The 27,706-nt window shown below is 37.0% G+C and overlaps 3 protein-coding genes across 6 annotated transcripts in view; 1 reads left to right on the top strand and 2 right to left on the bottom strand.

The window, feature by feature from the left end:
• Nucleotides 1–2,261: 2,261 nt before the first annotated feature.
• Nucleotides 2,262–3,403, bottom strand: LOC128866433 (uncharacterized). Its single transcript, XM_054107152.1, has one exon. It carries the CDS (start codon nt 3,250–3,252, stop codon nt 2,413–2,415), a length of 840 nt encoding a protein of 279 aa, XP_053963127.1. The 5' UTR covers nt 3,253–3,403; the 3' UTR covers nt 2,262–2,412.
• Nucleotides 3,404–7,144: 3,741 nt separating this feature from the next.
• On the top strand, nt 7,145–13,468 carry LOC128866959 (uncharacterized). The gene is made up of 7 exons (XM_054108030.1): nt 7,145–7,646; nt 7,717–7,946; nt 8,023–8,859; nt 8,924–9,093; nt 9,248–10,576; nt 11,946–12,274; nt 12,344–13,468. The coding sequence occupies exons 1-7, from the start codon at nt 7,510–7,512 to the stop codon at nt 12,888–12,890; spliced, it is 3,579 nt and encodes a 1,192-aa protein (XP_053964005.1). The 5' UTR covers nt 7,145–7,509; the 3' UTR covers nt 12,891–13,468.
• Nucleotides 13,469–19,235: 5,767 nt separating this feature from the next.
• The window catches only part of LOC128868913 (mitochondrial proton/calcium exchanger protein), a 29,130-nt gene continuing 20,659 nt past the window's right edge, over nt 19,236–27,706 (bottom strand). For all 4 annotated transcript variants that reach the window (XM_054111514.1, XM_054111515.1, XM_054111513.1 and 1 more), the window contains exons 3-6: nt 23,983–25,898; nt 23,809–23,913; nt 23,460–23,738; nt 19,236–21,467 (exon numbers count right to left, since the gene is read on the bottom strand). In XM_054111514.1, coding sequence (XP_053967489.1) covers nt 21,321–21,467; nt 23,460–23,738; nt 23,809–23,913; nt 23,983–25,898 — 2,447 coding nt within the window. In that variant the 3' untranslated portion in view covers nt 19,236–21,320. The remainder of the gene's footprint in view (nt 21,468–23,459; nt 23,739–23,808; nt 23,914–23,982; nt 25,899–27,706) is intronic.

Here is a 27,706-nt window from a genome sequence, read left to right as displayed (position 1 = left end):
CATTTGCACATGATCGGATATGGTCCACTGACTCCTGTCGTTTCTGTGACTAATACCAGGAGACTCCAATGCACCTTCTCCTGAAATGAAGCGCTATAGTGCGGAGAAGTTTGAGACATCTCGGCCCTTTGCAGCCAGAAGAAAGACACTTACGCTCAGAACAATTCAAATTTATCCTAAGTTTATTAAGGCAACTGGGTCTGCATGAGGTACTGTGATGAGTGGAGGGCACAAAAGACCATTAAGTTGAAGTGCGAGCCTTGAATGAATCTAAATCTAAAAATCTAATTGAATAAAAAAGTAATTACAATTAGAAACAACAATTAACCTACTTAATTAAACTACTACTACTATTAGCTGACTTTGTTTGCAGAAAGGGCGAAGAGATGTTGTGCAGGTGAGTTCCGTGAAGGTTCCGTTTGGGGTGTTAGATGGTGGCACTAGGGTATTACGCGAAGTACAGCCTTAGCAGGCCTTAAGATAACACAACCCATGTACTGATTACATCTAACCGAAGTGGAGTTCCGGAGATGCCGTCTTTGGCAAACGCGGCAGAAATACATTAACTTCGGGCCTAGAGTGAGGCTCAATGTGAGCATTGAGAAGAAATATTAGGAGTAGCTTTGATGGATAGATCTTATACAGTGACGATAGGCGAGGTGTAAGGTTCAGTTCACTTGCCGGGGGGTAGTTTACTAGGCCGGCTGCCCTTGGTCGGGAAAAGCCAGAGCTGCGTACGTAGTCGCTAGTCAAATCGCTAGTTAGCGATGGGGGGCAAAGATAAGGAAATGTTTGCTGTCAATATTTAAAGCAATTGTCCGGTCGGTCCTAAATTGCGCTGCGCCCGTCTAGTCGCCTAGATGATTCGCAGTAGACAAAGCTTTACACTTGTCAGAATAGTCCTATCAGGACAGCCACATGATACCTCCTGATATCGCCCCTGCAACATCTGCATAACGAGGCCTCATTGCTCCCATTTAAGAAGCATAGTAAGATGCTCAACATGCAATTCCGCATGGGGTGCAACCGAAGGAATCACCCCTGCAGCCACTTGCTAGAGGCTGTGTCACCTCCCGACGAATCAAAAGACATCTCCTCGACTACAATGATGCGATCTAGGACCAGACACGACTGCAACTACTATACTGGAGAGTATACAGACATTCATGAAGAATTTCTTACTAACTTTCTAAACTCCCGTGCCCCGAATGCTGCCATCGAAGTCCAAGCAACACCCATCGCAGCTTCAGCTGCCTCGTGGGACTCGCTTAACTTTGGCTCAATTACGTTCTGGATATTGTAGCAAATTAAACTCCTACTTACCAAAAATCGACCCCGACATACGTAACATATGTCCGTCATGTGAAGGTACCCCGCACAACAGTGACCACTCTCTCACCTAACAACCCTCTTCGTCTGGACCTAACCCGTTAAAACGTCAAGTTTCCTGAGCCAACGAGTACAAAGGCTCCAAGTCGGAAGTTATTTCTCTGCGTTGAACTCATCAGCGCGACTAGCCTCTATGTGGCGAGTTTTGGAGATTCTACCAGCTATATTGAAGTGCGCCACTGCAGCGTTTATGATCGCTCTCAGCTTTGTGCAGGTAAAATTATATTAAGAGAGCACTTAAGTATCAGAAAATAGAATTGCTTTGCATTGATGATGTAAGGCGAAAATATTGACAAAACGCTGCAACGAAAGAGTTAATATAGCTGAGCGTAGAGATGGCGATGGCACTAAAATGTAAAATGCCGTGATTTGGAGTTTAAACAAAATAAAATAACTCCAGGTTCACTTTTTACTTCCTTCTTGCTTATTTGAACTAATTTTACTTTAATTCATTTAATATTATTTAATTTGGCTAAACTTTCCATTAATACCACGATATATTGTGATGGGGAGCGGAGAGGGAGGGGTTGTCACCACCCCCCACGCCCAATAGAAAGAGCAAGGTAACACCGTTATAGCGATGAAAGTCTCAACCTCGTAGGGTCCCTATAGAACCCCCAGGAAAGGAAAATTTCCACAAAAATTAGGTTTTTTACGACCGTATTTGCATCTTGTACTGAAATATCGTTGAAGAGAAATGTATAAAGCAATTGTTAACCCAGCAAGCATTTAACTTAGGTTTTATAATTCGTACTATTTATGAAAATGTTGTATTATTAAGTAACCCTGGCGAAATTTTTTTATTTTTATAAACATTTTTTTTAACATTTTTTTGTTTTCTATTTTATAAAAATCTTTTTGTGTTTATAATATACAATTTTTTTTCGTAATAGTCAAGTTTATTTAAAAAAAAGTCAATACAAATCAATATCTAATAAAACAACAAAACACAAAAATTCTAACCTTAATTCTTTAACAAAAACATACATATAACATCATGTGAACTAAATAACTATGGCTCTTTTAGTGCGAAGAGACCACAGATAAAAAGTTAAAAGCCATTCCAACAGATTTCAATATTTTGACGCAGTCGTTTGGATTTTGAATACCAATAACTTTTAAATCATCCATAGTTAAAGTAGAAAATACATCCAAATCGAGAATTTCTTCCCGTTCGAAGATTGTCCAATACTCTTGCATTCCAACGCGCGCCAATAACTCATAGATTGAAGGATTTGCCATTGGTGACAAACGATTCCATACCCAATTGAAAACAGATGACATACGCGAGTCTACTTCATAGCCCGGTGTATCATCGAAAACCAGTTTGGGTGGTCTACGACGACAAATATTTTCATGATGGCTTGTAGAAGAGGAACATGAACAACTCGAAGACGACAAATCCGAATTTGTTGCCTTTGAATCATTATCATCAAGACGGTGCCCGCCACCACAAGAGGAATCGAAAGTTGACTCATATTTCGGTGGTTTGCTATTGCGCATACCCCAATTTGTATAATTATCTGGTTCACTGTTAGAAATCATACCCGAATTTTTTGAAGAAATAGATCGCGCGGAAAGTTTTCGCGTTCTAATAGCCTTTTCAGATTTGACATTTTTCGTGTTCAAATATGTTGATTGTTGATTGGTGTATTTGCTTGGATTCACATTTATACCACCAGCTCGCTCAGCTGGCGAGGATCTAGAAGTTCCTTTAGTGCGTTGTGCTTCAATGGCTTCAATGAATGGTTTAAGCGAATCGTCACCACCTAAATTAAAACTAAATGCAGTATTCGTAGCGAACGGCTTGAGGGGCGTGAGGGGAGATTTTGGATCTCGATAAGCACGACTAAATGCGCTCATTCCTTTTAAAAATCAATTATTAAAATGTAACACAAAAAATTTGACGGTTTACAAAGAAGACAAAGCAAGAACTATTAACGAGAACACTCATGTATATATTAACGTACATTATTTGATGAAAGCAGTCGCATTTCAATGCAGTCCCATGGAAAATAACTGTCACTGAAACAAGTGCTTTAGCTCCGGTTCAAAGTAGCGAGTAATAGGCACAGTTAACAGACAATACGAAGTATGCACAACGTATTTATTCGCCTTGAAAATATATCTTTATGGTACTGATTTTCATTGTTCTGTTTGAATTTTAATATAACTTTTAAATTTGTAGTATTAATGGCTTCATCTATTGCCGTAACTTATTCGGCACATCGGCATTTTTAAATAAATTTGGCGTAAGGTAGCAATTACACTGTTGTATACTGAATTCATGACAGACCACAATACTTAGATAATACACACCGTGTAAGTGATCCTGGCGAAAAATTTATTATTTTTCAACAAATTTTTTCTTGTTTTTTGCATCATCGTACGATTTTTATTCCAAATTTTCAGTATTTGCAAAAATATATATTTAAAATTAAAAAAGCGCCTTTTTATAAAAATGTTTTTTGTAACATGTATACATGTAGAATACGAAATAGAAAAGCGCCGCAGACGAAAATTTGGACTAAAAAATCGCGCGATTTTTTATTCCAAATTTTCACTATTTGTAAAAATATTTTTATTTTTGTAATATGTATATACATATGTACATTGCGAAAGAAAAAAGCGTCTCAGGCGAAAATTTTCACTTTCTCTTTTTACGAAAAAATTTTATTGCGATTTTTTAGTTCAAATTTTCACTATTTTTGAAAAAAATTATTTATCGAAGGCCAAAGGTCAATTTAACTCTTCTAAAAACTAAAAAAGTTTTATCAAACCTCATTGTTGGTTGACTGAGTTTTTTCGGTGTCGCTTTATTCCTTTCTCACTATCGTTTCTTTGACAGTTCGTCTGGCACATTTATTTTGCACGGTATTACATACGTTTAGAAAAACATTTGTAATAATAGAATTTTAATAAAATTCGTAGTATTATTGAGTAAAAATAGCTTTAAAGGAATTTTGAATTAATAAAGAGTGTTTAGAAGTGAATATTGTTATTTTTCTGTATTTGAATTTAAGTAAAATAAGCGTCTGTAATAGGGCATTTTTTTAAGCTTATGCCAAAATTAAGCATTTTTAACGTTAAATATTGCTATTAATTATTAACCCATTACAGCATAACGTTCGATATATCGGACATGAGTTTAATTAAATGTGTATCAAGCAAGTGTGATTGTGGAGGTGGCTTAAAGGTTGTAATCGAAAGAAAACTATTTCTTCAACAATGGCAACCCTTCATTTGTCGACCCTTCGCAAAGAGTTCCCGTTATTTTACATTAATCAAGATCAGTGTTTGCACGAGTCCTCTTTGAGTAGCGATAGCGAAGATGATGTACCACTTTCGACTTTAAAGAAAGGGTTACAACCAGCCAAGAAAAGAAGAGTTGACTTATGGAAGAAACAAATCCCAAATTTTTCTTGCACAGAATTCAGCCAACAAATACCATCAGAAGAAGCTTTTAGCAAAAGCACTACGGCATAGACGAACATTATAGTGTCGATGAAAGCATGATTTCATATTACGGAAAGCACTACGCTAAACAATTTATATGGGGAAAGCCCATTAGGTTTGGAAAATTGGGTTTTGTGCGCAAGCACTGGATATATGGTTGCCTTTAGTTTATATACAGGAAAAAGTGCTGAGAAAAAAACCTACATTTGGGCTAGGTGGAGATGTAGTCCTCACCCTTTTAGACCTTGCAAAGTTAACATCTAATAATGGGATAAAAATATATTTCGATAATTTCTTTACATCTTTAAGTTTGTTGAAGCACCTCCGAGAAATAGGATTTTATGCAATAGGTTCTTTACGAGCCAATCGCGCAGAAAATTGTCCTCTGAAAGATGTAAAAATGTTTAAGAGTGAAGACCGAGGGTACACCGATTTCAGGACGGCCCACGAAGTATTTGTGTGCCGCTGGAAAGATAACAATGTAGTTAAGGTCGCAACCAATTTCGAAAACATGACTATGACAACTGCCACGCGTTGGTCACACGTGAATAAAGCAAAAATTGCACTCCCCCAACCGTCTTTAATTTCTAATTATAATAAGTATATGGGTGGAGTGGATAAATGCGATCAGGCGATTGCAAATTTGCGTACAAGGATGTGGGTAAGGAAATGGTGGTAGCCAATTTTTGCCTATTTCGTTGATGTTTCAATTGTAAATGGATGGTTACTTGGGAAAAAAGTTGGCTAATTATTAGCATTATAAGCAAATTGATCGTGGTAGCAATGGAAAGCCACCCCAAAGTTAATTAGAGAATTTCTTAGAGAAGGATAAGTCCTGGCCCGCTCCTAACAGAACCAGCCTGCGAGATACATTCACTATAGAATTGTTTGTTAAACTTCAGCTCAATTTAACAACAAGAGATGGAAAATATTGATGCCCTCTTTTGATGTTACAATGTCGGGTTTGATATAATGTGGCATGAGCAATTTTAGGCAAAGTATAATGACTTTCTTAATGAAACTTGGTGGAGATGTTAGGAGTAGTTCAGGAACACCCTTTATAACTCCCAATTTTTCCGTAAATAATAGTTTTTTATTTGCCTTTAAAGTGCGCTCGAAAACTTCACTGCAGTTTGGCACATTATAATATATAGTATACATATATTGGCTAAACTTCACATAAATTCACAAAAGATGCACTCACACGCGTCTTTTTACCTATTTTTATACTTGTCTTCGAAATATTTCAATAAAAATTACATACAAATGTATTTGCCGATATCTTCACTTTCCTGATTTAAACGAGAATAACAATTCATACGAATTAACAGCAGTATAGTGTTGCCGGATGCCTGCAAATGAAAATGAACATATGCGCCTCTTTGTTTACATTTTTGATTATCAATTCGATTTCTTATATTAGATAAGAACTAATATTATTTTTTTTTAATATCTACTAATTTAATAATATTAAATTTTGTCGTCTACTTCTCCCCTAAGATTAGGTCATTATATATTATTTAATCAATAAAATATTAAAAAAAAAATCAATTCGCTGGTATCACTCTGTGGGACATCTAATGACATTTGCGCTACCACTCAAAGTATTCAAAGTTTTAGTGGCACTGTATCAACTATCATTTTTTAAATGACAGCGATTCGTTCAAACTCGCTACGTTCAATTAAATTTTTACGCGTTTTTTCGAGTTATATTTTCGCTGATTTAACAAACAATATTCCCATACTAGACTCGAAAAAATGCGGAGCTTAGATTTTTGTTGTTAACGCGTCGCCTTTAATAGTTAAAAAAAATAAATAGAGAACGTTGATTTCTTAGAGAAGGTTAATGGTGCTGACACTCACCAACGTAAACGTACGCCCATACGCCCATATCAGCTGACACGATGAAACAACGATCTACGATACTACGGAACGGAGAGGTGGTGAGAATTCATTAACATCATTAGTTTCATCGTGTTAGCTGATACGGGCGGACGATTGCGTTAGTGAGTGTGAGCACCACCAGTCCTGGCCAGTTCCTAGTTTTTGGAAGGAACAGAATGAGCCTGCGGGAATCACCTCAGAAATTGCTTGTTAAATGGCTTAAGCTGCTTGTACTCTATTATAGACATTAAGCTTTGAATTTTATACTTTGTTTATATTTTATACCTTGTTAATATTCAATAAAATGAAAAACAAAAAAAATTTCAATTCTCTAATATCACTCTGTGGGACATCTAAAATAACATTTGGGCTACCACTCAAAGTATTCAAAAGTTTTAGTGTCACTGTATTAATTAGCATATTTTTAAATGACAGCGGTTCAGTTGGAACTCGCTGCGTTCAATTAGATTTTATACGCGCTTTTTCAAGTTATATTTTCGCTGATTTAACAAACAATATTCTCACAGTAGCCTTGAAAAAATGCGGAGCTTAGATTTTTGTTCAGTTAGCGCGTCGTCTTTAATACGAGTATTTCTTCCTTTGTAATAATTATCCTGTAAAATAAGTGGAAAATTGCCTACGCCGATTAGTTGATATTTTTGTGTGACTTCTTGTGCGACACGAAACAACAACAAGCAATATAGGCGTGCCTCCTCGTCTCCGTGTACATTTGTCACACCGCACAGGCGCAGCTGCTGGGGTGTATAGTCGCAAACGACAATGGATTTGGATTGTGTGAATTTGAATAGGTTTTCAGATGCCGACATAGCGGCGCAAATGCGTAAATTAAATTATGAGAAATTCAAATCGTTGGTGCGCATGCATCTCTCATTCGAGCTGGATTTGAATACCGACGAGTGAGTAAAATAACATCATTTGTTTTTAAAATAATATTGAAAATCACAAATGTATGGTCATTCATCACAGATTTGATTTACCTTGCCATGAAATAGTATACGAGGATAAAGGTAAGCTGAAGAAATGGAATCGATTGTCGAAGAAGCAAAAGCACACGACAACCACGGGGTGCGCGAACACCGGGTCAAAGGCTTCGACTAGTGCAGAGAGTAGTCCTGTAGAAGCTTTGCATCAACAAATCAACGCTGGCTTCTTGCTGCACCTAGACGAGCTGAAGACATTCTTATTGCTAGAGAAAAGTAGGTTAATTTGGCGAGGGAGTCATCCAGCTGTAATGAAATATATTTTAAGCGTATTAACGACCATCTTTTTCAGATTTGAAGCAGGAAGGCATTTTCCGTAAAACTGGCTCCACTTCTCGGCAAAATGAGCTGCGTCTGCAGGTGCAAAATGACAAACCTATCGACATGGAAGAGGGTGGGTATTCGGCACACGATTGTGCGACGGTATTTAAGGGTTATCTTGCCGAACTGCCCGAACCGCTACTCACAGACGCCCACTATCCAGCACATCAGCAAATAGCGCCGCTATGCCTGGGCGCTGGCTCAACAAGCAGCAGTAGCACGGGCACTCTTACGCGACCCTTAAATCCGGAAAGAATAAAGCGTGAGCAACACTTGCTCAGCTCAATTCAGCTGCTCTTGTTGCTTTTACCCGATGAAAATCGCCAATTGCTGCAACACATCATTGAAATTTTGCATGCCGTGGCGGCATATGAATGCCATAATAAAATGACACCCGAAAATTTGGCTACAATTTTCGCGCCGCATCTTATTTGTCCGCGTAATCTGCCACCAGAAGCATTACACTACATTTCCAAAACAATGTCTAGCATCATCGCTTATATGGTATGCAAAGGACAAGAGATTTTCGAAATGCCTGCAAAATTATCAACAGACATACGGGCATATTTCATGGAACGCAAACGTAAGAAGACCATGTCGCCAGAGCAAACACTGGATGAGTCCATATCAGATATGTCGACGGTGAACACGGTTTACACATTCGTGGATCGCGAAAAAACGGCTGCGGCGCACACTGCTAACAACACAGATACGGAGCTGGCACAGCTCTATGCGCACATACAAAGCTTGCCAGAATCGTCCAAGAAGCGCCGTCTTATCAAACAATTTAACAAACAGAATGGACAGGGTAAGCTTCATGGCTGTTGTTTTGTTTTAAGCATTTCCGTTTAATTTGTCTCCCTCTGGGGCAGGTACACCGCTCCAATTGGTGGTTATGAATCGATTGAAGGGCACAGATGCGTCGCGCAGCGCCAAATCTATAGGAGACTCTATCAAGAAACACATTTTCCATAAAGGCATCATGTCAAGAACACCAAAACGTACAGCTGTAGCTACTGCAACGCCCACAGCTGGCGGTGAAGTGAGTGTATTTTATTGCTTTTATAAATGTTTGCTTCTGTGGTATTAAATCGCATGTACTTTTTTTTTTTTTTTTTTATTTACTCCTTTGTGCCGTACTCTGTCTACTTCAACGTCCATTGTCTGACTGCGTGTTCACATATCTTATATTATAGACACCCAACTTTTCCAATAATCAGAAGCACCCCAAATTGCGCGTACTATTCCGTAGTCCCGCACTTTCACAAATCAACAACAGTTACTCATCTGCCACTACACCAATCAGACCATCATCAACAACAACATCAACGCCATCTTATAACTCTTTGCATGCCACTAATCGCACGCTCATTAACACATCCTCCTCTTCTTGCGCATCATCAACCACGCCATTATCCACCACACCACAACCCATTAAGTCAATGAATCAACACCCACTACATAAGTCTGTTTCATCAAATTCGGCGCTTTCTCGCTCGTCTGCAACGCAACAACACAAGTTGACACTTCTCCGCCACCATATTAACATTGAAGTGTCTGAATCTTCTTCCCTATCCTCAAGCAGCAGCGATGGTTTGCTACCGGGAATAGCGCCAAAGTACGACTGCTCCGTTTCCGCGCCCGTCAGTCGTCAGAATTCGGACGAATCTAATCTAACTGCCAGCGCCGCAAATCGTTTTGCCGCTCGCTGGGACGCCAGTTGTTGTACGCCACTCAAATTCATTTCGAATTTTGCCAAACACTCGGCGGCACTCGTCGACGCACGCAAAACCGTCGCTTGGGATGAAGCGCATCTGTTGGATGTTGAAGAAATATCCAACCCTTGCACTCCCATACAGCAAACACCCGCGGAGTATAAGTCGCGCTACAAATCGGAACCAAATTTAAGTTGCGCCATTGGAACTGTCGCATCGGGCACTGGTGCAAAGGAGAGCGCTTCAAAGTACGCGAGCGGTAGTCGTTCGTTAACACGAAAACTGATGAAAGGTGTGAGTATGAACAGTTTAAGGTCTTACTTTGCCACACCCGAGTCAACGAAGCGATTGGTGCGTAGCGTCTCATCTTCACTGCGAAGGCGATCTGCGGGAGACGATGAGTTACCAAAAGTTTGCCTAAATACGACAGAACAGCAAACATACAAAATTGTGCAACAAATAAATACCGATGCGGTAGTTAGTCTCGAGGATTTGGATGATGAAACCTTTGAAGATAATCCCGATGATCAGTTGGGCAGCGATAGCAATTCAGCAGAAGAGGAGGAAGACGAATACGAGATGGAGTATTCTGCAGCGCATCACATTGGCTTGACAACAGTGGATGGGCGGAGTAGCAATAGCAACTCGAGTGACAACAGCACCACCCGTTATCATCAGCAGCTTTTGTTGCAGCAGAGTGGCGTTTATAGAAATATGGATTTAATAACGAGCACGCCATCGTTGCTGCTTGGACGGCGCTCAATGTCACCGATTACGAAATCCACACAGCGCATGCCCAAATCGATGCAGGTAAAAGGAGATGGAAGTCGAATTTGATGAATTTAAAAGTTTTGATACATCAACTTTCCTTTTTAATTCTAAATACAATCTAATATATTTATTTTTCTTTTTTTTTCTTCTTTTTTCTCTTTATTTTACTTTTATTATAAATAAAAATTTATTTTTGTTTATAATATTTTTTTTCCTAATTTGTTTTCTCATTTTTTTTTTCAATTCTTTTATCCTCTTAATATTTTAATTTTTTTCTTTCTTTTTTTTTAATTTTTTTCTTTTTTTTCTTTCTTTTACTTTTATTATAAATAAAAATTAATTTTTGTTTTTAATATTTTTTTTTCCTAATTTGTTTTTTTTGTTTTCTCGTTTTTTTTTTTAATTCTTTTATCCTCTTAATATATTAATTTTTTTCTTTCTTTTTTTATAATTTTTCTTTTTTTAATTTTTTTCTTTTTTTTAATTTTTTTTTTTAATTTTTCTTTTGTTTCCCTAAATTATTTTTTAAATTTTTCTTACTCAATTTTTTATTTTTTTCTTCTTATTTTTTCCTTTTTTTCTCTAAATTGTTTTGTTCTTAATTTTTTCTTCTTTTCTCCTTTTTTCCTTATTTTTGCTTTTTTCTTTTTCTCTTGTTTTGCTTTTTTTCCTTTGTCCCTTTTATTTGTTTCTTACTTTTTTCTTCATTCTTCTTTTCTCTTAATATTTTAATTTTTTTTCTTAATTTTTTCTTTCTTTCTTAATTTTTTATTTGTTTCTTAATTTCTTTTTTCTCAATTTTATCCTTTTTGCTAAATTTTTTTTGTCTTATTTTTTCCTTTCTCCGCTTAATTCTTTCTTTTTTTCTTTTTTTTTTCTTCTTTTTTCCTTTGTTCTCATTTTTCTCTTCTTTTTTCCTTATTTCTCTTTTTATCTTTCTTTTTTATCTTTTTCCCGTTTTTTCCTTTTTTCCTTAATTTTTTCTTTGTTTCTTAATTTTTTATTTTTTCCTTAATTTTTTTTCTTTTAATTTTTTTCCTTTTTTCTTTTATTTTCTTATTTATTTTCTTAATTTGTTCTTTATTTTCTAAATTTTTTTTCCTTTTCTTAATTTTTTCATTTTTTTTCTAATTCTTTTTCTTATTTTTTTCTTTTTCTTATTTTTTTCTTTTTCTTATTTTTTTCTTTTTCTTATTTTTTTCTTTTTCTTATTTTTTTCTTTTTCTTATTTTTTTCTTTTTCTTATTTTTTTGCTTTTTCTTCTTTATTATTTTTTTTTCTTTTTTTTCTTTTTTTTTCTTTTTTTTCCTTTTTTTTTTTCTTTTTTTCCTTTTTTCCTTTTTTTCTTTTTTTCCTTTTTTTCCTTTTTTTCCTTTTTTTTTTCTTTTTTTTCTTTTTTTTCTTTTAGGAATCAATAATGACGCCACGTTCACGAAAGCCCGTCATGGTGCTCACCACCACGCACAGCTCCAGCGATCAAAATCAAACAATTTGCCAAACAGATTTCTCTAACTTCCGCGAGCAAGACGAAGATGAGACCGGGCATAGCCGCGGCAGCGTCGACTTTTCGCAGAAAGACATAGACGAAGTTGACACAGCACCACATTTGCAATGCGACGATGCAACCTCATTGGATAGCTATGCCGATTTGATGGCCATGCAACAGCCAGGCTTAGCGATGCTGAAGCACAACGAGCGTAACGTGGAGAAAGTCGATGCACTTAGTAGTAATTTTAAGTAAGTAGAACTGCACATCATATGTTCGTATCTCATTAAAAGTACAAAAATTAAAACTTCTATCAACAGAGAATATTTACGCAGCCGAAGTGTATTCACTGCTAGCCCGGTTGACTCGTCGTTCTCTAGTCAACCTGATGATTTCGGTTCGCCACAAAATATCCATGGCTTAAATGATTCGCAATTGAGTCCAAGTTTACTGTACTGTCTTGATGGTCATGAGCCTGATGAGAATGCATTAGTTGACGAAAAATCAAACAATTTAAAACACGACGAGCATGCGCTACAACCCACAACGGCAGCAAGCAATAGTGCAGAAGCAAACGTTGCAGCAAGTGCCAACAAATGTTGCACGCCGCACAGTTCATATTATCGCAATCGGCTATATGCCTTGAACAATGCACGTAAGCGTGCTGCTAACAGTGATTTCGAAACTGTCACACAAACTGAATTAACGGCGGCTACCGGTGCTGTAGCTTCAAACAGCAATACAACAATTGAAGGTCACAACAGTAGAACAACTACAGCAAATAAAGAGAATATCGAACATGTGGAAAACTATATGCGTTCAAGAAAACTGCTAATTAGCGAGTATCCCGGCGAAACATCGTTTTAGTTTAGACGTTACAATTAATATGATTTGCTATAACGATAAATATTTTAGAAATGTTATTTGAATAACTATACTCACATATATATAGACATTTAACTTATATAAACTCTGTGTGCATACTAACCATTAACGGTTAACCGAGTGCAAATTTCATATTCCCTTCAAATCAAACACGAATTTCAAAATGCTTCCCACTTTTACAGCTCAAAAATATCAAAACAAATTAATTTAATTTAATTTAATTTACTAATATTAGTGCATATTTACGAATATCTTAACGCGTAACAGCCATTGGCAACTTAAAATTAAAGTATATTACATAATTGCTAGGGCGTAAGTTATCACATCTTCAATTACATATTCATGCATTTTATTTGCAAATGTAGCTTGGCGTTAAAAATTTTACGTACGTACATAAATATTTATATGCCATAAGATGTTTTAAATATTAGCACTTAGATTTACAAATACATACTTACGTACGCTGTTAATTACTTATTCCTTTACATTTACTCATTTGTAACGGTTGGAGAAATGTAACATATTTATTCAATAAAATGTCACTTTAGTTTTCAATGAGATCGTGGACTGCTGCCTATGAATAAAAGGTCTGTTCATGTAAAAATAATCCAGTAACAGAATTTCCGAGAATTCGCTCTCAAAGAGAAAAATATCAAAAAAAGTGCATGAACGCAAAACCAGTAACAATTTTCAAGTATTACGAAAAGCGGGAAAAATCACAAAATATATCAATTTTTTTTAGTTGAGCTATCTCGTATTAAGGGGGAAGCCTGATTTATGAGGCCTAAAAATTACATCTCTTTGCGATTTTTTTTTTTTAAGGAAAAAATTAATTCTTTTAATGAACATTTAAAAAGTATAAAAAATTTTTGTACTGGTTAAAATAAGTTGAAAAAAATGTTTAACATAGAAATTAGTAGAGCACTGCAACACTGGAGTTTCCAACTGGCGTACAAGATACAGCTCGTAATTATTATCTAAAGCAAAAAATTCAAATGGATTTCTAATTATCATGATTTTTTATTCTAGATGAACTAAGAAAACTGAGAGAAATTCCAAAATTTCAACTTTTTGGAGGTTTTAAAGAAAAAAATGCCTTTCTATAAAAAAAAAAATTCACTTCACTTGGTATAAAAATTTTGAACAATTTTTTTTTATCTATTTTGTTAGTTCAAATAGAAGAGAATTTAATACTGAAGGGAACAAGCTATGATTCATTTCGAAAGGTTCATTATTTTTTTTCATTCATGTACGCCAATTCAAAGAAATCATAAAAATGAAAAGTCGAGAAAAGAAGATAAAGTTTGCACTATAGCTGTCCGGTCACAGCGTAACTACCTAACGCTCGCCTTCCTTTGGCTTTGTATCTACGGAAATATTCAGAATTAGACTCTGTAACTTTGTGTGAATATTCCGAAATATATTAGGAATCGCTTAAAACGAAAAACCCCCCCTTAAGAGGTTATATACCGTTAGAAGGCCGAAAAAAGCGAATTTTTTCTGAGAAAACTTTTAAATTTATTGATCTAAAAATTTGTACCCATATTATGCTATCTTTTAAATGCATATTAAGACTTATTATTAGTAAAAATATTAATTTGGAAAAGAGCTACAGCTGATCTCCGGGAGCTCCTCTCAAAAAAGACGTTTTGCGGTGACTACTATATCTCTGAACTGGATCCTCTGAAATTAAAAAACCAAACAGATTTCGTTAAAATAATGTTAAATCTAGTAATTTATCGAAGGAATAAGCAAAATTTGACTGTCTTAAATTGTTTATAAAAAAAATATTTATCGGTGAGACAAAAACTTCGATTAATTACTAAAAAATATATTTAAGAAACTCGTGTTAATATTTGAGACTAGACGGTTTAGCCGTTTTCGAGTAATGTTGGTCACCGACTTTGAAAACACCATTTTGAGAAAAACGCCTTTAAAGTTCAAGTTCAAGCACTCTGAAACGCCTTTTCAAATTTGCGTGTAACTTTGAAAATATTCACCGAAACGATATTAAATTTTCTGTGTGTATTCTTAAATATACATATGTACATGAAGAAAAAAATATAAAAAAATCGATATTTTGAAATTTCTACTTGTATATAACCCCTTAAAAAAACTAAAGCAAATAAAATACAAAAAAAAAACGCGCTTAGCATCACATGCTTTTATTTTGTCCACAATAATTTGTTTCATTTCATCATCGCGGTCAGATGAAGCACATCCCATAAGCAATGGTATTATTGTGGCAATCACAAAGCTTTTTTCATATTTTATCTGAAATATTTTTACTGACATTCTCCATTTTAATAACCATTTTTATTAAAATTTAGAACTTTGATTCCATTCGCAAATTTTGATGCGCATTTATTTTCTCTTTGTGATCAGCTGTTTTTCTCACTTGCAAATTCTTACAAGTAAAAATTTATACAGTAAAAACTTGCAACTTCCCCTCAAATCGAAATGTCATTTTGCTCGTTCACTCCGACTAGCAAACCCGGCCCCCTTCGCTGGGCACACTAAAATAGAATAGATATGGTTTAGAACAGAAAAGATATGGTTTTCATATTATTTATTTCTTTATTCTCATACTATTTATTTATTTATTCAATACCACGTTTTGGTCTCTATCTCGAGACCCTAGTCACGGAGCGGCATGAAAAATACTCTGAACTAAAGCATTCACTAACAGCTTCCATTTGATACCCATATTGTACATACACATCCGAAGGTTACCCGGGTCCACGTTTTGACCTATATCTCGAGACCCTAGTCACGGAGCGGCATGAAAAATACACTGCACTAAAGCATTCACCAACAGCTTCCAATTGATATCCATATTGTACAAACACATTCTAAGGTCCACGTGTTGGTCTCTATCTCGAGGCCCTAGTCACGGAGCGGCATGAAAACTACTCTGTACTAAAGCTTTCACCAACAGCTTCCATTTGATACCCATATTGTACATACACATCGGAAGGTTACCCGGGTCCACGTGTTGGTCTCTATCTCGAGGCCCTAGACACGGAGCGGCATGAAAACTACTCTGTACTAAAGCTTTCACCAACAGCTTCCATTTGATACCCATATTGTACATACACATCCGAAGGTTACCCGGGTCCACGTTTTGACCTATCTCTCGAGACCCTAGTCACGGAGCGGCATGAAAAATACTCTGTACTAAAGCATTCACCAACAGCTTCGAATTGATATCCATATTGTACAAACACATTCTAGGGTCCACGTGTTGGTCTCTATCTCGAGGCCCTAGTCACGGAGCGGCATGAAAAATACTCTGAACTAAAGCATTCACCAACAGCTTCCAATTGATATCCATATTGTACAAACACATTCTAGGGTCCAAGTGTTGGTCTCTATCTCGAGGCCCTAGTCACGGAGCGGCATGAAAAATACTCTGAACTAAAGCATTCACCAACAGCTTCCAATTGATATCCATATTGTACAAACACATTCTAGGGTCCACGTGTTGGTCTCTATCTCGAGGCCCTAGTCACGGAGCGGCGTGGAAAATACTCTGAACTAAAGCATTCACCAACAGCTTCAATTTGATATCCATATTGTACAAACACATTCTAGGCTCCACGTTTTGGTCTCCATCTCGAGACCCCAGTCTCGGAGCGGCATGAAAAATACTCTGTACTAAAGCATTCACCAACAGCTTCAATTTGATATTCATATTGTACAAACACATTCTAGGGTCCACGTGTTGGTCTCTATCTCGAGACCCTAGTCACGGAGCGGCATGAAAAATACTCTGAACTAAAGCATTCACCAACAGCTTTCATTTGATACCCATATTGTATATACACATCCGAAGGTTACCCGGGTCCACGTTTTGACCATTTTCCCGGCAATTATTCGAATTTTTCTCACCTTTTAAACCTTCCCTAGACCTCCACGAATAATTCAAGACCAAGATAAGATAAATCCGTTCAGCCATTCTCGAGTTATAAGCGAACATAGGGACAGATTTTCACATTTATATATATAGATAGAAGAAGATAGATAAATTGAAAATCAGGAAAAAAGAAGATTGTTTTTAAATTTCAAATCAACGCATATGAATAAACAATCGTCTTTTTTCCTGATCATCCATGAATTTTTCGTTTCAATTTATATGTTTTATTAAGCATTGGAGCTTTTTTAACCATTATCCATTTACATTTTTCAAAAAAAAAAAAACGAAAAAAATTGTTTTTTCCACGAACACATAATTTCATTCGGATTTCACATTAAATTCTCAAATTTCGTAAGAAATTATTCACTGTTCCAAAATCCACTCCAAAAAAATTCACAAACAATTTTTACATGTTGCACTTACGTTTTTTCCTTATGGCATCCAAATCAGAAAGAAATATTGACACATTGTTACTCACACTGTCAATTTGACAGTTCAGTTCCGCCCCAAGCGTTAAAAAAGTAAGCGACATTATGGCTGGCTCAAAAGAACGCTGTACCCGTTGCCACTGCTCCGAATTACAACCAAACTTTACGAAACCCATTTTCAATACTTACTTAACAATGTGCGTAAGTTTGGTTTAATTCGGTGCAAAGACACGGCGGGTCCACGTTTTGGCATATATTTCGATACCCTAGTCATCAATAGGTATGAAAATTACCCCGTATTAAAGCACTTATCAACAGCTTTCATTTGATACCCATATTGTACATACACATCCGAAGGTTACCCGGGTCCACGTTTTGACCTATCTCTCGAGACCCTAGTCACGGAGCGGCATGAAAAATACTCTGTACTAAAGCATTCACCAACAGCTTCGAATTGATATCCATATTGTACAAACACATTCTAGGGTCCACGTGTTGGTCTCTATCTCGAGGCCCTAGTCACGGAGCGGCATGAAAAATACTCTGAACTAAAGCATTCACCAACAGCTTCCAATTGATATCCATATTGTACAAACACATCCGAAGGTTACCCGGGTCCACGTGTTGGTCTCTATCTCGAGACCCTAGTCACGGAGCGGCATGAAAAATACTCTGAACTAAAGCATTCACCAACAGCTTCCATTTGATACCCATATTATACATACACATCCGAAGGTTACCCGGGTCCACGTTTTGACCTATATCTCGAGCCCTATCCACCAATAGGTATCCAAACTATACGGAAACCATCTTCAATACCTTCTTAACAATGTGTGTAAGTTTGGTTTAATTCGGTGCAGACACGGCCGGTTAGCGAACACACACAAAAAGTTGACTTTATTTTATATATACGATTTTTTTCAGTTTGTGTTCGAAAAATCCAAATATCTAACGGAACCCTATTTTTTTCCAAAATAAAATGTAATCCATGTTACTCGTGGATGATGTAGTTTTCGAATGGTGAAAGAATTTTTAAAATCGGTCCAGTAGTTTTTGAGCCTATTCGTTACAAACAAACAAACAAACAAAGTTTTCCTCTTTATAATATTAGTATAGATGTACTAAAGTAATCACTAAAACCAAGAAAAGTATAATAAAATAAAGTTTAAATATCGTATTTTTCAACAATTTTTGTATTAAAAGCTAAAATAAATAATTAAATACCCACTTTTCATCAGACATTCTACTAGCGTATTTATTGGCAGTGTGAAAATTTTTGCTGCAAATAATGCATGACTTTTGATACAAAAATGACGTTTAAGAACGCGTTGCATTTGCAGTCCTGCCATATTTGCATATTTTGAACGCACTGCTCACTCTGAAATGGTGTGTTGCGCATTATAATGCATTGTTGAACATACCCGTTATTATTTTTGATATAAAACTAGCTTTTAAAGAAAATGCCATTTTTGAGTTTTTGTTTATTTCATTATCGACTTTATTGTACTCAATTATATCATTATTATAAGTTCACAATATACAAATTTGTAATTTACAAAAAATTAAGATTAAAGCATAAATTCATGTGCATCGAATTTTCTCGGATAAACATTCATACATACAAACTGGTACGTTTAGCGGCGGTAGCACAAATTAAATCGTTGTAAAAACTAAATTTTAATTAGTTTTTTTTTTTTGGTAGAACAAAGTGGGGCTTAGAAACAGATTTGGAGATTTCAGATTTTTAAAAATTTTTTTTTTTGTTTTTTCTTTGAAAACAAACATTAACATTTTGGAAAACCCGTTGAATAGATTAAACGCCCAATTGTTGTTGCTGTTTTTTTTTCATATTGCTACAACAGAGAAATTATCAATAATAATAAAAAAATTAAATTTTAAAAATTTATAAGATGTTTTTTTAGTTTGGCATACCACAACGGACCCATTTCGGGGTCTAAGTGACATTGCTAGCTCTATGTGCGATGCGGCTGCCAAACCTTGGCATATCACATCGGACTGATAAAAAACAAGCCGGCTGGTCCAATTGCACTTTAGACAAATGTGGAAACAAATTATTTGGATGCTTGATTTACTCAAATTAGATTGGAATTTAAGCAGTTAAATTGATTAGGGGCTTTCAGATTTTTTGTTTTTGCAAAAAAAAGTAGTTTTTAAAAATTTTCTAATTTTTTTTAAATATTTTTGTTTTTTTTAGCATTAAATTAAATTTTATGTTTATACAGAATGTTTAGCAGCTTAATAAGCATTTTATGTACAGGGTGCGTAAGAGAAACAAAATTGAATCAATTTTTAAAGTGATTTTAGAACACACAAAATATTTACAAAGGATTAAATTTCCTTGAAATAGCGCCTGGAAGCGTAACCTTTTTCTACGCACGGAAAAACATATTAAAGCATTTGAAAAGTTAAAACAAAAACTGCTTAGGTCGACATTTTATCTGCGCTTTGTAGTTTTTCAACAATTTAACTATTTCTAAATCACGCCATTTTTCACTTAAATGTAATAGTTACCACTCGAATTGCTATATTTAGCGGTTAAGTGTATGAGTGTGTGTGTGTTTTTTTTAACCAATTCATAAATATTTGCTTGTTCATTTTTTTTCTTACGCTGCATGTGCATTGCTCACAACTGTGACAATTTATTTTCGGATTTCTACATAAGTATTTTCCAAGTCTATATGTATTACATCTTTCATTTGTTCTTTACATGTAGTATCAAAATTTTTACAATACTTTTATGAAATTCAGTTTATACAAAAAAAACAAGAAATTATAATGCACATAAAAGTTAAACAAATTTTAAATAGCGATTTTTTTTTATTTTATATAATTTTACAGCCTCACAGTTTGTGGTGAAGTTATTTACTCGCAGACTGACAATAGCATCGTATAAAGTCAACGGCGGCAGCGTCAACGCATTTTTTTTTTAATAATTTTTTTCACGTCTTACGGTTGCGATTATTTTGGTATATGGTAGTTTATTGTTGGTGTTACGATTTGGAGACGTAGGCAAATGGGCTTGCAAAATTGCGCATAAAATATACGCAAAACTTCCGCCTTTGTTTTTTGAGATTTCTCAAAGGCAACAACAAGTTTTGCTAATATTTTTGCGATGCAGCTGAGGGGCATTTTTTGTGTTTCTGCTGTTGTTTTTCTGCTTTGAAATGAAAAGGAAATATTTTTCTGCTAAAAAAAATTTTTTATTGTAACTTTTACTTTGAAAAGAGAAAACTTAAGCAGCTGTTACAAAAAACAGTCGAAAATATTAAATTATTGGCAATCAATGATTTTAAAGGAAAATAAAAATATATCTACGCTAGTTGGTTATAAAGTGGAAATTCATTTGCGTAGCAACCGACAAGGAAAGCAACAAAAAAAAAAAAAAATGCGTAATAGGCGCACACATTGCATCTTCGAATCGCCAAAGCGTTGTTGTTGTATTACTAAGGCAATAACAATGGCGCATATATACACTTGAATAGTTCACGCTTAAGTGCAAATGGCTTGAAATTACAGCATTTGCACTTAAGTAATAGTGAATTACCCCTCTGTATGCTATTACCCCTCTTCTGCTAAGCTTGCGATCGCTGCTTCAACAATCGTATTTAATTAACCTCTTCAACCTAAGCAAGTACAGTGTCATATTTTGGTTTTTCCTCAAACACTTTTTAATTGTTATTTGCCACCTTTGCTGCCGTTGCTAAAATTTTAAGCAAGCACGCTTTCTCTCCATCTCTCTTACGCTCCTTTACACCGCAACACCAACCGTCTTTCCAACTATCAATTATTTTTATTTTATGTTTCTCTATACATAACTTTATATCCTTTAAATTCTTTCACAAAACAGTCAGCCTCATCACCATTTTCATTACTACATACACACGCACGCTTGCACTCGACCCATTCAATTTTACTAAAACAAAAAAGCAAGACAAATCGGCTTAAGATGTTACTCTTGAATTAGCCGCCTGTAGTAGCACATCTTTACTTGCACCGACGGTCTTGATCTGTGAATTTTTGTTTTGGTTTATCACCTTCCTCTTCGCATCATATCATTTTATCTTTTGGGTTCCCCTGGGTCGCTGCTGTTGGTGGTGGTGGTGCAGGTATTTGTGCAGTGATATCGTTTTTTGGGAGTATCTTCTCCTTTTGCTTTTCAGCGGCTTCCAAGAGTGGATTCTTCTCGTTGCATGCCTGAAAGTAAATGCAGTGTCAATGAGTGTCAAAGAAACAAATAAATAAAACCAATATTTAGCAACACTAATTCATTCTGGCACAGACCTTAACATAGGTAAGTCTGGTGGCTGCCAATATGACACACTTAGACCTGTCGCAGGTCCACTGTGATACAACTGGAACTTTTTCCTTACACTATGTGATTCCTTTTAAACCAACCTGTGGCTTTTATAAACGAGCTGAACTTCGTTAGTTCCCGCTACATCTGTTAAAAATGCACTACCAAGCGTGTGAAGTCCTCTTCTAGCTAATCCTTCACACTCATAAATGAGTTGTCCAATAGTTTCTTCCGCTTCTGTATTACAGCAGCTTCTACATAATCGTAGAATGAAGCTCCCAGCCTTCTTGCGTGGTTACCTATTAGACAATGGCCGGTTAAACACCTATAAAAGTTCTTGTATTCTCTCTGTTGAGTTTTAGCAGTATTTTTGAGCGGCCACTGTTGAGTTTCGGCCATGCCAATTTGCTTAATTCGCATATTGTTACGTATTGCCATTTTGTATTTGCCATTTTAATGGTTTCTCTGTCTGTTAGTAATCTAGAAGTGGCTATGGGCATGGGTATCAACGCTTTATCCGATTGAATAGTTTAGGTTGTACCTTTTCTGGCAGGTTCATCTGCTACGCAGTTTCCTGCTATATTTCTATGGCCTGGCAGCCAAAAAAGGTTTACATTGAAGTACTGGGATAAGTCGTACAGAGCTTAATGTCCGATTGTTTCCATGCAGTTTAGAAGCAGTACGAGAAGGTTGTTCAAGAAGTGAGCAAAATACTGAAGTGGCCTTTGTAAAAGCCCAGCATAGCCCCAAAAAACTTGTAGCATTAAACTGACTATCGAGAAAAGAAGATTTTTATATTGTAGCATCTTGAAACGCTTAGCGCTGCCTTCTACCTATACCAAGGCTTTTGAAACTCCATTGCCTTTAAGACTCTATTTTCCCATAGATATCTACGACAAATCCACGGCAGTCGTTTTTACGAAACCGGAATGACCCGGATCTATTTCGGGCCATGGACTGTTACTTCAGCAACATTCCCCGCATATGCATGGCAAATGTTTATGCTGCTACTACATCAACAACAACAACAAATTCCGGTATAATTGTATGCATGCCTACTCTGGAAAATTCTCAGATTTGTGCACTCGAAAATTCCACAGAATACATACGAAACGAGAAATACATACGAAATGAGATTACACTGCTCCACAATTCTATTTTAAAAATAATTTTTTCAAAAGAATCCGAAAAAAATAAGAATGGCGTTAAGGACTTTTACACAGAGCCAGTGGTGGTATAAATGCCTCAAAACTAAGCAATAGCTTCGGCAGTTAGCTATAAAAGAGATGGGTCAAGGACTCGTCCGTTGCAGCACAATCAATCACTATCATTTCCACGACAGTCGATTCTACGTCACCGGAACGACTTAGATTTATAACCGGCCAAGGACTGTCACTTCAGCAACATTCCCGCATATGTACGAGGAATGTTTATGTTGCTACAACAACAACTATCTACTCTGACGGTTAAGTTCCAAAAACATTTCTAGAGTCCAATAACACTTCCTCCAAAGTAATAATTGAATGTAGAGGTATTATAAATGGCTACGTGATTCACTACGGTCGTTGCCTGGATCCCTGGACACAGAGACGTCCCAGAAAATTCCATCGCAGGCGAGCTGGCAAGAAAGAGAACTGATCTTAAATCAGTCAACTCTGTCCAGTCTAGTAGTTGTTTGAATTATTTGACTCTGTTCAGGAAAGTAAATCTTTTCACTGTAAAGAAAAACTTCCTTACAATAGCAACGTAAAGAATTTGGAAACGAAATTTGTTTCTCCTATACATTTTAGGAATTCGTAATACAGTAACCCTACATATTCTTAAAAAAAATATATGTGTATAAAATATTCTATATTCATTAATTCTTGTTTCTTTGTAAACTAAACTTTTACCTCCATTTTTAAGACGTTCTTTTGGCTGTCTCGACTTAAGTCCGTTGCATTATCCTTCAGTTCGGGCGCAATATCCTTCAATTCATCTGACGCCTTTGATGCGTCCACCTGCTTTTGTTGATCTTTAATTTGTTTCTCTGCCAGTTTTATGCTCTTCGCTATGGCTTTCTCCATACGTTCCTCCGCTTCTATGATATTCTCTTTATCAAGCAGCGTGACCAATTCTTCAATTTGTTTGTCTGACAAGTTGACATTTTCGCGGCTAATCGCTTCCACGACCTGTAAGAAAAGTATATAATTTATATTGTGCATGCACATATATTTCCCTACAGCCTCGTGGCGTGCCCACCTTCAACACTTCATCCACAGTAATCATGCCATCTTTGTCGGCGTCGATTTTGCTCAACACTTTTTCGATTTGCTTCAAGCGCGTCTCATCCGAAGTCTTTTGCAACTGTGAATGGGAAAAAGTAAATCAAAAATAATATGAATAGTTCTGCGAGCAGTGTTTTTATTCGCATACCTTCTTTATGGTGTCCATCAACTCGGCGACGCGTACAATATCCTCATCCTGTATAGGGTCTTGATTTTGCAGCGGCGTCTGCTCAACTTCTTCTGGAGCAATTAGTTTTGCATGCTTTTGCTGGCCTTCGCGTTTCTTCTCCAAATCCACTAGCACCTTGTCCAAGTGTCCAATCATGCTATTCACCTTCTTGAATAGCAGTTTCGCCGCGCGACTCTCGTGCAATGGCTCCTTGACAACATTACGCACCTCACGCAGTTCCTCAACATCTTCTTTGTAATCCTCAAGCTCCTCTTTGAGATCTTTGAGTGTCTCCTTCTCAACCATCATTTTCTTATCTGTGGATAGTGATTTCAAAGCGTCGGACAGCAATTCGACGTCCTTTGACGTTATGTTATTGCTAGCTTCAGCCTGTTTTCGTTGTTCGTTAGACATCATATTGGCGCGTATAAAAGGTGTTTTGCTAAGCAACTCTTCGGTTTCTTGCGCCTTCTCCTCTTCCAACTTGGCCTTTTCTGCTTCGCGTTCTTCCTCGCGCTCTTCTTTAATCTTTCGTTCCTCTTCTTTAAGCACTTCAATCTTCGTCTTATTATCAATTTTACCTTCGCTTTCACCAATCTTTTCTTTCGTCTTTGTCGCAACCGCTTCGGGCAATACACGCATCGTCTCCACGAGTTTGTGCGTTGTCGCGGTTTCGTCGGAGATGAGTAATGCACGCGACAATAGCAGTAGGGTCGGTGGCACCTTTTCGTTGAGCGACAAGTCAATCCATTCTTGCAGCTGTGAACGCAGCTTGTCTGATGTCAGTCCATAGGCGCGCATACCACGCGCTTTACACGCCTGCTGCAATTCAAAGAGATCCAGCGCTTCGACACCTTCACGAGCGATTGCACGATCGTCGGCGGCGAGTGAACGCAATTTGAGACGCAATTGGAAACGCAGCAAGTTGCTGGTGCCCATGGTGTTTAGCTCTAGCACACGACACAGCGCCGCCAATTGCTCACGTGACAACGAATCTAATGTGATTTCGTCTTCGAAACGTTTAGCGAACTTAATGATCTCCTCAATTGGTACATGCTCTTTGGTATCTTTTATCTTCTCGAAGAACTCAGCGAACTGCTTAGCCTCTTCACTCTTGTGTTCCTTCTTATGCTGTACAGCCATTTCGTCGAGTGTTTGTTGCAAAAATTTCGCCATTTCAAGACGCACTTGGAGCGATTGCTTCAGCTTATCCTCGTGCTCCTTGGCCGTTTGGAACGTAGAAGGCAACATACCAGGGAAGAAACGAATAAAGAACGGCAATAGTAGTTCCATAAATGGAACGATTATGAAAACCGAAAACGGTATGAGTCGGAACAGATCGGAGGTGGTGCGTAAAAGTAGTTTATTCTCACGACGGGTAAGTGTCTTACCATTAAGTACACGCCACATAAGCTTACGTGAAATATTTATATCAATAAAGAGTAGCCGAAATCCATGATAGTAGTGCACTAATTCCTCCCAGATGCGTGTACCCAATGACTTTTTCACTTCGACGGCTTTCTGTGGCTCTGTGGCCACTGCCTTGGCAGGCTCCACCGGCTCGCGGACGGTTTTTGTGGAGGCCGGTGCACTTGCCTCTTTTATGATCTCCTCCACTTTTTCTTTCTGCTTCTCTTTCATTGTTTTGACTGTCACCTCAACTTTCGAAGAGGCATTTTCATCTAGGCGCCGTGTTAAATGGAACTTTCGTGAGGTGCCGCCGATGCCCTGATTGTGATGATGCGAATTACTGATTTCATACCAGCGGGAGAGTAACACTGACTGCGTTCCAATCTGTGTACCGGCACAATTGCCAGCCATCCAAAAACTTGGATTAGTTGAGCCACCGATGTGTCTTCGCAAGGCAAAGCGGGTCAGATATTGTGGCGTGGAGTCTATAAGTGAAATGTAGTAAAGTATTAAACATTTTTGAAATTTTAATTTAACAAAATAAATTGTGGGACTACATTCTACCAATGCCGGCGCTAACATATGACCAACGCTCTGAAATAATAGGAATATATGATAGTTCATACGTACGTATTATACGTTTTCAGCAATAGGTGAGATTGAACCGAACAAAGTATTCGTTCTCTAATTTGTATGTAAAAAAAAAGGATTTAATATTGTTTGAATTGTCATTAAGAGCCTTATTCTGCAAGACGAATCAAGTATACCTTTCGTCTTAACTGATACCGATTATTACTTGGTACAATGCAAATGAAAACAGCTGATCGTCAATTGTCAACAGCTGATTGTCCGAAACAAAGATGGATGTGCAAAAGGGGTCAGACAAGTTAATATACATAATTATGTCGTTTTCAAATCAGGCTGGACGAGCAGCAGTATTTTATATGAACGAGATGCTTTAAAATCGAGCTGAGGTTCAAAAAATTATACGATCTACCAAACTCAACTTGATCAGAAAACGCAAGAGACGGGAAACCAATATTTTGTCAGGGCACCTGGATAAAAACGCTACCTACAATGTCCCGCTACGAAACGGCACTAAGGGTGTTATATCACGATGTACAGAATACAGAGGTGCGGCCAACATCAGACCGTTAACCGCCTCTCAGAGATTTTGAAGGAATCAGCTGATTTGCTTACGGCATGGGGGTTGTGACGGTGGTTTATTTACGAAAAAACTGAAATTGTGTTAGTGATATACGAACATCAGCACAGCTAATGTTGCTCATGACACTTCGTTGCCTTCTGAACAACGACTGATTGAAAGAGCGTAAGAATACGTGTGAATTGAGCGGGCACCATTCTGCTGCCGAATCCCCAATGACGTGGCAGCGGAAGTTACTCTCACAACTTTGCTTCAGATGGTCAAACCTGGTAATCTTTTATTTCCGGGTGCTATATGGTCCATTATTTCTATAGCGGGAGAGCTGAGACAGGCACCAATTGAAGATCTTCAAAGCGATATTTACAAGATAGGTGAGAGTTTACCATAAATAGTTCTGTTTCTTTGGTTGGTATTTCGTTCAGGACGCAGTCCTCAGAGATTTAAATTTTACCAGAAAGTCTGGCAATACTTGTTGGACAACGAAGCCAGCTCATTTAGAACTCTCTCACATTCAATAGCAACCTTTGAGTTGGTACCATTTGATTGTAGAGATTTCATGGTAGATTGATTGTCTGAGTAAATGATAACAGGACGTTTAATATTGGCAGAGGCTATGAGCCAAAGAATGCACGTAGTTGTTGTAGCAGTTTACTAAACTCTGTCAGTGTGGCGCTGTCACCGATCGTCTTCGATTAACTCATCTAATAGTTGGGCTGTTATTGTCTATCTGTACACTGTCCGATCCAGTAGTTACAGTTATGTTTTGTCCTGGATCTCGTCAATGTAGTTGAAGAGATGACTCGTGACCTACCTGAGAAGCGGCTCATGCTCTAGCAAATGTCTACAGAAGTTATACCTTCGGTAGCACCCTAACAGAAGTTGCTTACTGAGCATTGGGCTCCTGTGTTCCTTAACTGATCCCGACTGGCAGCCACTTCTAAGTTACCGAAATTACTCGAGTTTTTCCCGACCAAGGGCTGCCGCCCCAGTAAAGTCTTCTATATTGCAGTCAATTTAGCCTGAAACACGCTGTAATGATCAGGTAAAGGAAGACTTAGACAATTTAGTGAAAGATAGTTGGAGTGAATACCAAGGTAGGTACCCTGTCGTTTAGACCAGAACTCTTTG

The sequence above is a fragment of the Anastrepha ludens genome, chromosome 6 (genome assembly GCF_028408465.1).
Source record: "Anastrepha ludens isolate Willacy chromosome 6, idAnaLude1.1, whole genome shotgun sequence".
NCBI classification, from domain to species: Eukaryota; Metazoa; Arthropoda; class Insecta; order Diptera; family Tephritidae; genus Anastrepha; species Anastrepha ludens.
This window is presented reverse-complemented; position numbering and strand designations above follow the sequence as displayed.